This window comes from Rhipicephalus microplus, chromosome 7 (genome assembly GCF_043290135.1).
Source record: "Rhipicephalus microplus isolate Deutch F79 chromosome 7, USDA_Rmic, whole genome shotgun sequence".
Classification (NCBI taxonomy): Eukaryota; Metazoa; Arthropoda; class Arachnida; order Ixodida; family Ixodidae; genus Rhipicephalus; species Rhipicephalus microplus.
This window is the reverse complement of record NC_134706.1, coordinates 124,572,903-124,584,933: the sequence shown is the minus strand read 5'-3', so window position 1 is coordinate 124,584,933 and position 12,031 is coordinate 124,572,903. Positions and strand designations below refer to the sequence as shown.

General features: G+C 46.8%; 1 protein-coding gene across 1 annotated transcript; it reads right to left on the bottom strand.

The window, feature by feature from the left end:
• Window positions 1–3,656: 3,656 nt before the first annotated feature.
• Window positions 3,657–8,196, bottom strand: LOC142767616 (uncharacterized). Its single transcript, XM_075869646.1, has 2 exons — window positions 8,102–8,196; window positions 3,657–8,018 (listed from the first exon to the last, which is right to left on the bottom strand). Exon 2 carries the CDS (start codon window positions 7,977–7,979, stop codon window positions 6,321–6,323), a length of 1,659 nt encoding a protein of 552 aa, XP_075725761.1. The 5' UTR covers window positions 7,980–8,018; window positions 8,102–8,196; the 3' UTR covers window positions 3,657–6,320.
• Window positions 8,197–12,031: the final 3,835 nt, after the last annotated feature.

Sequence of the window (12,031 nt, the reverse complement as noted above, 5' to 3'; positions counted from 1 at the left end):
GGGGGGGGGGGGGTCGCAAGCACTTTATAACTGGCGAATTCCGTTTATAAAAGGCGCGATCGCTATAGAACTGGTGCACGCGTTTTCTTGCAAACAATGGTCAAATGGTCACATGCCCTTCTACGCACTGTGCTCCTTACTTCGTATAACATCACAATTGGTAATGACTACAGGCAATAATGTCAAGGGAAGTATAGGGGTCATCTGCTCGATGCGCTGACCACGGGGGCACGAACGCATGTGAAACGCCGACACATTAACCCCGCATCTCGTTTCGATTCACGAGAGAAAAAATTCAAAAAAAAAAGAACGCTCGCATTCATTTATTGCGTCTCATTATTTATCTAGAGATTTATTATTCTCTTCAAGCTACAAATACATAAACTACGCATGTCGTGTTAAATCATTTTCGCCATGTCCCGTGCCACTGTTTGCAACGCTAGAGCATAGTCGTCTACGTAGAGGACCAATGTGACTGCATTGCCGTGTACGTAGGTTCATTCATACGCGCACGTCATGCCCTCATTTTCTGGGCGCGCACCCGCGAAAACAAGGGAACGCAGTGTTCATCTTGAAATTTGACCCATTGCCGAGGCGCGTAGCGTTGCAAATTTTCGCAGACGTGATCGTCAACGCCTCATCTACGCATTGTTCTTGTAGGCCCAAAACTGTCAAACCTGGTGAGTGGCCCTTTAAAGGGATACGTTAATCTTCGGAGATCAATATACCCTTTTTGGAGAGCCAAGACGTGGCCTAGAAGAGAGCTCGTATGTATTTCAAAATAAAGTCATATATGAGGTAAACCCGGACTCGGTGAAAAGAGTAGCACGCACTGTGGGTTCGCTATGTCTAAACCTCATCGTAACCGAAAGACTGTGTGTGGTCTTAAAGTTAGGTGCATGTAGCTTGAACGAAAGAAGTGTGAAATGTGTGAGAAGTGTGAAGGAAGTGTGAGAAGTGAAATGTGTGAGAAATGTGAAAAAAAGTGTGAGAGGTGTATTGAAGTTCTTCAATACACCTCTCTCTATCATATCATAGTTTTAACAACTGGGGTCCTCGCATTTAATTTTTGTACGTTAGCAATGATATGGACAGTCTCGGTTGGTTTTTGCCGCCTCCGTCATGCCCTGAATATATGTATGTTCGTTCATATACAAAAATCACAAATTAGACGAATTCGGAAGGCGAACTTCCCGTAGCGGGCTTCTGCGTATTAGTATATCTGCGACCTCTCTTTCAGGTGCGCGTAGCGTTACACAAAAAAAAATCGCAGTATATCCATGGGGTGAACAACGATGATTGGGACGAAGCGTCCGTGAGTTCGTCCGCGCTTCCGTCCGTCCGCGCGTCCGTTCGTCTGTCTGTCCATCAGTCTGCGCGTCCGTTCATTCGTCGGTCTGCTTGTTTGTCTGTCTATCTGTCCGTTCATCTAGTGAACACTCCAAGTACCGCCATCTCACATCTTTTCATCGTATATTTATCATATAGAAGTACCGCCATCCAGCGGATGCTACCTACTACTACTACTACTACTACTACTACTACTACTACTACTACTACTACTACTACTACTACTACTACTACTACTACTACTACTAATACTAATACTAATACTACTACATACATCGCAAACGCAAAGGCCTCGGCCTAAGGAGCCTTGCCCCTAATAAACGGCGCCACGCAGTATACATTCTCCTGCCAAATATTTTCTTTTCCGCTTGCAGATACGGAGCCGAGGCCCTCGAGCGAATCAGCAAACACCCGCCGCTGCAGCAAGAGGTCGCCCAGCTTCTTTTAGTGAGCGAGGCCGGCGCCGCAGAGCTGGTGCGAGCTGAGCTGAGGGCCATGCAGACCCTCGACGGGTTCATGCGCGCGGCCGGCGTTGTGAGAAACCGGGTGCGTTGCGAAAGGCGCGAAGACGGCCACATGCAGTTGGACGAGATCAACCAAGACTGCTGGAGTCTCATCAGACGCCATCTCAAGGTGCAAGACGTGGCAGACCCGGCAGCTACTGTGCTTCCCGAGGCCTTGTAGCCGCGCGTGACGGCGGCAACGTGGGCGACGCTGACAAGCGTGATGCTGATGTGGTTATTTGGCTACTTCTAAAAGGACGTCAGTTTTAGGCCTAGTGTGAGTCTTATTAGCGTAATTTCAATATCAAGTAAACGGATACAGGGGGGGATAGGTATGTACGTACCACAGGTAAAGTAGCTCAACCCTGCATCTATGTATTCGCTTCTTTTTCGCGATGATATATTTAATAGCATTCGCCTAGATATGTCTGATCGAATAACAATTTAATAGATAGATAATTGTAATGAAATGCTCTGTTATTTCATTTTGGAAGTTGATCGGGTGATTCAATATTATGAAGAGTAGACCGATAAACAACCAACGAATATAATTTATAGCAATACTAATTTAGACGCTGTCAAATATCATTTCCCTTCACTGCTGTTTTACATGCAATAGTGGCGCTTCTCATACACATTCGCATGCGCTTTGTTGGCGAAGTTTGCATATATAGCGTACACTATTCCGAGCGTCACAAGATACGAAGCTATGCCGTAATACACACCTACTTGTCAAAACCCTCCTGCTGCGTGCTTCGTCGCCAATGAGGACGCTCGCCAGAGCATTCTTTTTTTTTTTTTTTGCTTTTAACCAGCGTGATACAAGGAGGACCAGATACCGAGTGTGACAAGGTAGGTAGGTATAAACTTTATTTTTCCTTTGTAAAGGAAAGGTGCAATGGAAGAGAGATGAGGAGAGATTGCTACGCTCGATAGTCCTCCGCAACCCTCTCTGCCCAACCCAGGATGGCCTCCTGGACGTCGGGTTTCAAGCTGCGCATGGCAGCCTCCCACTGCTCCTCATTACTAATTAGTTTTCGAAGGGACGGTGGAGGGGGGTGCTTAGGGCACCCCCACATGATATGATTAAGATTTGCTTTCTGTGCGGGGCAATATTTACAGGAGGAGGACGGGTAAAGAGAAGGGTACATGAGGTGAAGAATGTAAGGAGAAGGAAAGGTGTGAGTCTGCAGCTGTCGCCACAGTACTTCGCGCCTTCGTATGGATTTCGACGTTAGCGGCGGTAAGGATAAACGACCAAGGCGGTAGTGACTACAGATGTCGTGAAATGTTAAAAGGCGATCCCGCGCAGCAAACGGTGCCGTTGTCGAAACGGGGCCTGGCTCTTCCAGCGCCTGCGCCCGGAACGTAAATCCTCGGGCGCTGGCGTGAGCCGCCTCGTTACCGGCAAGGCCCGCGTGCGCGGGAGTCCATATTAAAGCCGTGTCTTGTTGCGGGGGATGGGCCAAAAGGAGGGAGAGGGCTGTTTTGGACACCCTACCCGCTCCAAAATTGTAGATGGCAGTTTTTGAATCACTAATAATAAGTGAATAATTTGGAACTGTAAGGGCCAGAGCTATGGCTGCTTCTTCCGCCTCCTCAGAAGAGGAAGCAGAAATAGAAGCAGCAGCAGATATCTGACCTAGCGAATTCACAACTGAGAGGGCGAAAAAAGGACGAGTACTGTATTCGGCAGCGTCAACGTAGAGCACTTCTTTAGAAGTAGAAAATCGTTTTTCGAGAGTTTTTGCACGCTGTCGTCGACGTTGCTCGTGGTGCACAGGGTGCATGTTTTTAGGGAGCGGCGGAATGAGTAGATTCTTGTGTATTTCACGCGGAATAGTGTGTTTGGCGTTAGTGGTTGGAGTTGGCCTGATACTGAGGGTATCGAGTATGTATCTTCCGGTCTGTGTGTTGGAAAGACGAGCATATTGTGAAGTTAAGTGTGCTTCAATAAGTTCAGTTAAGGTGTTCAATGTGCCTGTCTCCATGAGCCGTGCGGTGGACGTTCGAATGGGGACTCCGAGAGCGAATTTGTAGATTTTACGTAACAAAGTGTCTACGTTATTTTGTTCTCTTCTCAGAAGGAACAGATAAGGGAGAGAATAAGTCACTTTATTGAGGACGAAGGCTTGGATGAGGCGGAGGAGCTCTGCCTCTCGTAGCCCGCCATGCTTATTAGATATCCTGCCTATAAGGCGTAGAGTGTGGTCCACAGTTGTTTGAAGTGCTTTAATGGTGTGTGTGTTTAGTCGATTTCGTTGTATGTGTAGTCCAAGCACCCTGAGTCTGTCAACTTTAGGCACGGGTGTATTGTTCAGTGTTATTTGTATATCAGAGATGTGCTTTTCAGAGCCCCGATGGGCAGGAAGGAGGAGCAGTTCAGATTTAGTGGGTGAACAGGTCAGATTCATGTTACCCGCACAAACCACCACCCTGTCAGCAGCAGTCTGCAGAGTTTCCTGAATGTGACCATCGGAGCCGCCTGTCATCCAGAGGGTAATATCATCTGCATAAAGTGAAAATTTGAGATCTGATATGGATCTCAGCGTTCGAGCCAGCGGCATCATCGCGATGTTAAAAAGGAAAGGTGATAACACTGATCCTTGAGGTGTGCCGAAACTCCCCAAGGAGTAAGAACAAGAGTGTTCAGACCCAATGTAAATAGTTGCCGTACGGTTCGAAAGGAACGCAGATATGTAATCATGAATCTTTTTACCAACGCCTATAGCGCTCAGTTCACTCAATATGGCAGTGTGGCTGACGTTGTTAAAAGCCCCATGGAGATCGAGACTGAGAATTGCTTGAGTATCGAGGCTAGAGTTAGGGATAATGATGTCATGCTTCAGTCGAAGCATGACATCTTGACTGGAAAGGGATTTACGGAAGCCTATCATTTCGTGAGGGTATAAGTTGTGTTCTTCTATAAATTTGCTAAGGCGGTTGAGGATTACATGTTCAAGTGTTTTTCCGATGCATGAAGTGAGGGAAATCGGACGTAGGTTGGCTGTGTTTATGGGCTTACCAGGTTTTGGTATGAAAATAACTCTGGCGTCCTTCCACGCAGCCGGCAAGGTAGAAGTGTCGAAGCAGTGGTTAAAAAATTTAGTGAGGGCTATAATTGAGTTTTCATCTAAGTTGCGGAGAAGTTTATTATTGACGAGGTCAGGGCCTGGTGCAGATGAGGTGCGAAGGTTCGCAAGCGCGTGTCTAACCTCAGCCTCCGTTATGGGGCTACTGAGATCATCATTTGGTTGTCCGATATAGTCAGGTGCATCGTATCGATACGCGCTGGGTAGGTGTTTGTCGCGAAGATCATTAAAAAGAGTGTTTAAGTTACCTTTGTGCGAGTGAAGTAGTTTGTTAATGTGATGATTATTTGCGGTACGTGATATGGTAGGGTCTAATAAATGCCGCAGGAGCTGCCATGTCATCTTGCTGTCTAGGTGGCCATGCATGCTTTCGCATTTCTGGGTCCATTGTTGACAAGCAAGCTGTATGGCATAGTCCTGAATTTGCAAATCGAGTCTCGCAATTCTCAGTCTCAGTCGGCGATTATGTCGCCTCTTCTTCCAGCGTTTGAGGAGAGATTGCTTAGCTTCCCACATGTGAAGAAGTCGGGTGTCAACTATTGTAAAAGGCGTATCAGGTGGTAACATGGTGGTATGCGTTTTTGTGTCAGTGTGCAATTGCTGTACCCATTCCGAGATATCATCTATCTCAGTAGGCGCCGAGCAGTGACGGGCCTCGCGAAACTTGTTCCAGTTAATAAGGCTCAGGCGCTTGGGAGCTAAAGGTTTGTGTCGGAAGTGTATGGTAGTTTGAATAATGTAGTGGTCACTACCGAAGTTAATGTTCAGGTTGGTCCATGTGACAAAGTGAACGCGATGGCTGAGTGTAAGATCGGGAGATGTATCTTTAGCTACACTATTACCTAATCTAGTGGGCATGTCTATATTGTTGTGGAGGGTGAGGCGGTGATCCTGTATGTGAACCCACAAAGCCCTACCCTTGGGTGTAGAAACAGAGTGGCCCCATACTTGATTTGGTGCATTAAAATCACCAAGTATTAGGAGAGGGTGATGTTTCGCGGCCGCAATGGCTCGGGCAAAGAGAGTATTGAAGCGATGGTGTTTCGCCTGTGGCCTACTATAGACGTTTAATACGTATAAAGGCGATTCTTGAGTTTTACAAGGAAGGACCTCCAAAAAGTTGTGCTCCACATCGACGCCGTCGAAATTAGAGTGAGTTACCGTCAAATGTTTTTGCGTTAATATTGCAGTATCGGGAGAATTTAGAGATTTAGTTTGGTGTACACTGTAACCGGGAAAAGTTATGTTTCCGTGGGTCTCTTGTAGGGCAATGACTGCAGGGGGTTTGGGGCAGGAGGCCAAATATTGTTGAAGAGTCGCTTTCTTTTTGCGGAACCCCCTGCAGTTCCATTGCCATACTACAAAGTTCGAGCGATTAGGGTTTGCAGCCATTGTCGGGAGGGGGTGTAGGAGAGAAGGCGGGTACGGCTATATTTGGATTATTGGCCGTGACGGCCGCAATCCATGCAGTGGTCTGCTGCATTTGAGTTTGTACAAAATCTAGAAACTTGTCAAGTTTGTCATTTATGGCAGCTTGGCCCGTCTCCTGAGCTGTGAATCTGCTCTCTATGTGAGAAATCTTACTTTCAATGACGGCGAATTTCTTCTGTGTTTTATTTTCGAGGGCGTTTATCCTATCGTTAAGAGTTAGAACTGTGTCGCTGAGAGATTCTTCTTCGCGTGGTGTGGCAGGGGTTTTGCGCTTATTTGAGGGTGGCAGCTGGGAGGTGTCTCGAGGCATTGTAGTGTCCATGTCAGTAGGAGGAAGAGGTATCGTGGGTTCAACAGCAGGGGGCGATTGAGCAGGAATGAAAGATCGTGGTTCGGAATGCTGCGAAAGATTGCTAAGGGGCATTCGGGATTGTAGCTCGAGCTTTAACTTTTGAATTTCTGCCTTGAGGCTAGCGTTTTCAGCTAGAACTTTTTCTAGGCTAATGTTTTGAGATAAGGAGCAGTTAGAGGAAGCTGCCTGTGCCCAGCTTACCTTTAATGGGTTTGGCAGATGACTGGTGGAATGGGGGTTCGTTGACTGGGTCGGGAAGTCAAGTTCTTTGGGAGTCGAGTTTGGGCCCCGCCTCTTGCTCTTGCTGCGACCCCGCTGTGGGCCACGCTCTTGCGAGCGATTAAGGCTCGGTGTCCGGGATGATGGAACTTCTGAGGGCTTAGGTGTCTGGTATTTAGGTGTCTTAGTCTTGTAACGCTGTTTGCACAATGGGGAACCGGTGATGTGAGCTCCACCACACACGACACAGACGGGTTCACATTCATGGTCCATTGAGGAATCCTTCAGTCCGCACTTGTGACAGATTGCATCGGGAGTAGAGGGGCAGACATCCTGGCGATGTCCAATTTTTCGGCAACGGGTGCAGGCTTCCACCTTCAGTCGGAATGGGCGGCAGCGAAGCGTGCAGCCTTCGTAGTTGATGTAAAAAGGGACGTGCGTGCCACGGAAAACAACCAAGATGGTTTCGGTGGTGCTCAGTCGGCGAGCGGCCCCAATGGTCATGGCTGGATTACATCTTTGGAGGGTTGGAAGGATTTCCTCGTCAGCGTAATCCAGAGGGAGATGAAACCTTCCACGACAAGAATCTACAGGGTCGGCAACGTGGGTGACGACTTCGTAGGGGACTCCGTTGAACTTTAAGGTCCGGATGTTGTGGTATAAATCTGCTCGGTCCATGCTTGACGTACTCACGAGCACTGTGTGACTGGTGGGATTGACCCTGATTTGATCAGGGCTGCTGATGGGAAGTCCAACTGCTTTGAGAACGAGTTGTCGTAAGACACAGGGGTGCAACTTGGTACAGTCGAGACCCCCGCGTATCCGAAGAATCACCTTGTAGTCCGCATCGGGCAGTGGTGGAGGTTTAGGCTCCCATGAAGATGGTTTCTTCAGATCCGCTGCGCAGGTGTCAGCCGATGAACCAGTGGGACGAAGGTCAGCATGTAGAGCACGCCATGAGCGAGCGGCGTCGCCTCCAGCAGCGACGCCCGCTGCGACGCTGGCCGCGTCGCGCTGGGCGCCTCCACTCATACTAGGCCGGCGGTTAGGCCTAGCGCGGAAGCGGTCGAGCTGAACAATAAACAGTCAGCACTGTTCTCAAGGAGCATTATCACATCCCAACAAGGTGTCGAATGGGTGCCAGGTCCACTTACAGTTGGTGTGATGTGTGATCCAGGGTCCAAGGACCTGAAGAGGTGGTCATAACACGGTAAGTAGCCGGAGCCAAACGTACACACGTCAGCGTTTGATCGGGATCCGAGTGTGACAAGAGTGTGCTCATGATTGCTTAGCGACGAAGATGCACTGGAACAATATCTCGCTTTCTTTCGTTTGTTCATGATGGTCTAGATGCAGCGAAAGCTCTTTTGTTTTGTGTCTGCTGTACAAACTGTGTGCAAGAGTGTGGGTCCTCTGTCAGGATGTGCCTCAGCCCCGAAATTGCTTTGTTTGTTGTACAAGAAAACAATAAAAGAATTTTTGAAATTGAATGAAAATTAAAAAATAAACTAGCAAGCTGTCATTTCTACGTCATCAAAGCGCTTTATTTACGTGAGGTTAAGCTATCATATAAAGAAGTATTCTAAACCACAGCTTTCCTTACGAGACTTTTTCAAAGTTTTTGAATTAGTTTCTCCGTTGTATCTAAATACAATGCCTCACATACAACATATACAAAGGAAGGAGCGATTAGTCTAAAAAAGAACAGATCTGCAAGATTTGTCGGTAAAGTAATGACAGTGGGTTTGGTTTAAAAAAACGTTATACATACATTACAAAATTCTTCGAAGTAGTGTCATCCAGCGTTCATAAACAGCTTCTAATGGAGTTCTGACGCTGCAAAAACTCCCTTAAAATCAGTTTCCTTGTCCTCCATCAAGCACTATGTGGCAGCCAGTTAGATGTCTGGAACACCGTCGAAATAGTGAACCCTTCAGGCTTAACTTGAGCTCTGAAAGCATGAAGCTTGCCGATTTCTCATAGCACTGTATCATGGTTCTTTGCACTCTACCTGAAAGCATCCAGTCTGCATGAACAAGACCCTCGGAACTGACAGCGGCAACTCATTTTTTTTTTGTCCACATCAACTTTTTTCACGTTTATATCCGATTACTACAAATAATGCCCTTATCATTTTCATGCTTTGACCATCTGTTGGTGCTCACTGATTGCTTATGAATATTACGTCCGAGAGAACAAAACGTACCCTCGAAGGCGCCCTGAAATGCATTTTCAAGTAATCATGGAATTAATTCACTGAAATAAATTTTCCCTCGCGAAATAAACGCCGAGAAAATTTCGAGAATCCGTCCAGTACGAGAGAAGGGAGAGAAAGAGAGACGAAACTTTATTCAAAAAAGAAAAAAAATTGGCAGATCTCATGTACCGGCGAATCGACGTTATGCGAAGCATGCGCAGGGAAGGTAACTGTATTGCAATATTATTTATTGAGCGACACGTCACGAAATAACGCTAAATATATTTACAAATGTTGCACGCACAGACATATGTTGCAGAGTTGCAGATGTTCATATAGCCAGTTGTTTGCACTTACGCAACAGTGTCGACCGGAATATGCGTATTAGCAACACCACAAGCTGATTCGAAGCGCTGATGCTCGAGAAGATGCTGGCCCCAGACACTGCAACATAAATCAAATTCAGCACATGGCACCTAACCCCAACGGACGTTACATATGTAATGTTCGTAAAATTGGGTAGGCAGCACTGCAACCACTATTGACGTTTCACGAAGATTAGCGTGTATATTTTGAAAAGTAGTACCGAGACCTGGCGTAGCTCTGTTGTAGAATGCTAGACTTCCACGCAGAATGCTTAGGTTTGATTCCTGCTCAGACCCCGAGATATATTATTCTGATTCGTCAGGGGATCAACGCTGCCTATGTCAGGTTTTTTTTAACACTGACATTTATTGTATGCCTTCGTTGGTACGACGCTATCGATGTCGGGCATAGCTTAACGCTCACGCGTTAAAATTGCCCATGTGTGTTCTCGTGGTTCCTGGGCAGACAGTAAGTGTCAGTCACCTGTGACACATACCCGCATACCAGTGGCACATACCCACCCGTGGGTATGTGCAACTGTCCGGCGGGAAGTGTTTGACGGCGTGATGTATGCGACGGGATTGTGACGCTATGCACGTCAGGACAAACGCGTCATATTCGTCAAACCATCTTACCCTCCCATGCTAATTATGGTTCACGCCAAGTTATGGGGGTGACCACGAGAGCACCCAAACGTAAGCCGCTAGATAGATAGATAGATAGATAGATAGATAGATAGATAGATAGATAGATAGATAGATAGATAGATAGATAGATAGACAGACAGACAGACAGACAGACAGACAGACAGACAGACAGACAGACAGACAGACAGACAGACAGACAGACAGACAGACAGACAGACAGATAGATAGATAGATAGATAGATAGATAGATAGATAGATAGATAGATAGATAGATAGATAGATAGATAGATAGATAGATAGATAGATAGATAGATAGATAGATAGATAGATAGATAGATAGATAGATAGATAGATAGATAGATAGATAGATAGATAGATAGATAGATAGATAGATAGATAGATAGATAGATAGATAGATAGATAGATAGATAGATAGATAGACGGACGGACGGACGGACGGACGGATGGACGGATCCACGTCGGACAAATGAGCGGTAACCTTCTGGGAACGAAAAAGCGATGGGGTGCAGTTTATAATGACGATAGTTATTGCACACGACCCCCAACATTTCCCCGAGCAGAAAAAAACTCCGCTCCTAAGTGCTAGCAGCGCTAGAGATTTCCTGCTCAGAAATACCCTGCATTCATCATTAAAGCTCCTTAAAGCGGCACCCATTCATCCATCGTAGTCGTAGTCGTAGTGTGTAACAAGTGTAACATTTTGACCTGCAAGGTAGTGCCGGTGGGAGATTTCTCCTGTGCTTTGTTGAACAATAAAAAGTTTGCGGCGTGCGCGTTAACTAAAACCGAATGCCCCTGTTTCTAATTCCTTACTAGCAGCCATTGGCATGTTCCAGTAGAAAACGTTAGTAGAAGCATAAGTGTTAAAAGCCGACTTCTGCTGTCTCTCATTCCCAGTAGCAGCCATTGTTTACTTCCAAGGTAGTGCCTGGTGAGATTTTTTTTCTGTGCGTGATTAAACATTATAAAAAGTGTGTTCAAAACGCCGTTGATTGTGAAATAAACCAACGAAAGGCGCCAGATGTTTTCTAAAAGCAAAACGAAAAGACGCCAGATGTTTCTAAAGCAAAACAAAAAGAAGACGCCAGCTGCTTAACTAAAGACGCCAGGTGTTTTCTAAACCAATGGTTTTATAATCAAAACCATACCAATACAGGTTTGTAGTTGTCGATGCTCGTTGCCGTCGGTGTGTGTTCGTATGGTACATGCACTATCTGACAGGGAAAGGTTGCTACGTTATACTCGCTGGGCGTAACGTCCTTGGTTTTAGAAAGGTTTAGCGAGCGTTGGGCCGCAGTGCCATGAATACAGTGAACTTATATATACCATGAACTCGAGGTGGTTAAAGGTGGGAAGTAGAACCGAAGCGCAAGCTTTAAGAAAGTGTGCCTGTGCCACCTCTCGTTTAGTCCTTGGAATGTCCGCTGGATGGCGATGCTTCTATGTGAGGAATATATTGCCACCTACTTCTAGTAGTGGGTCGTATGCCAAGGTGAAGGCACACACCACAGAGAAGAAAGAAGCGCGCGTGGGCCCCACCTGCTCTGGCAAACAAGCCCAACCGACGCGCTTGGTTAGAGCCCTGTTGCTCAGACGTCAATAAACCTTGCCGACACCCCCTGGAGCGACGTGACGATTGGGGGAGCTGCTGGGTAGCCCCTCACGGATGTTTCAGGCCCCTCCTGGAAGCGGCACCACAAGCCCAGTGCGAGTCAACACTCCCGTTCATCGGACAAGCCGCAGCATCAGGGGATTGCCACCTGAAGCTGACCCTACAGTTCACCCCAGTATGATGAGCACGTCCGTTCAAACCACTTTAACAGGTACGGAAAACCCCCCGGTGACTCGGTACA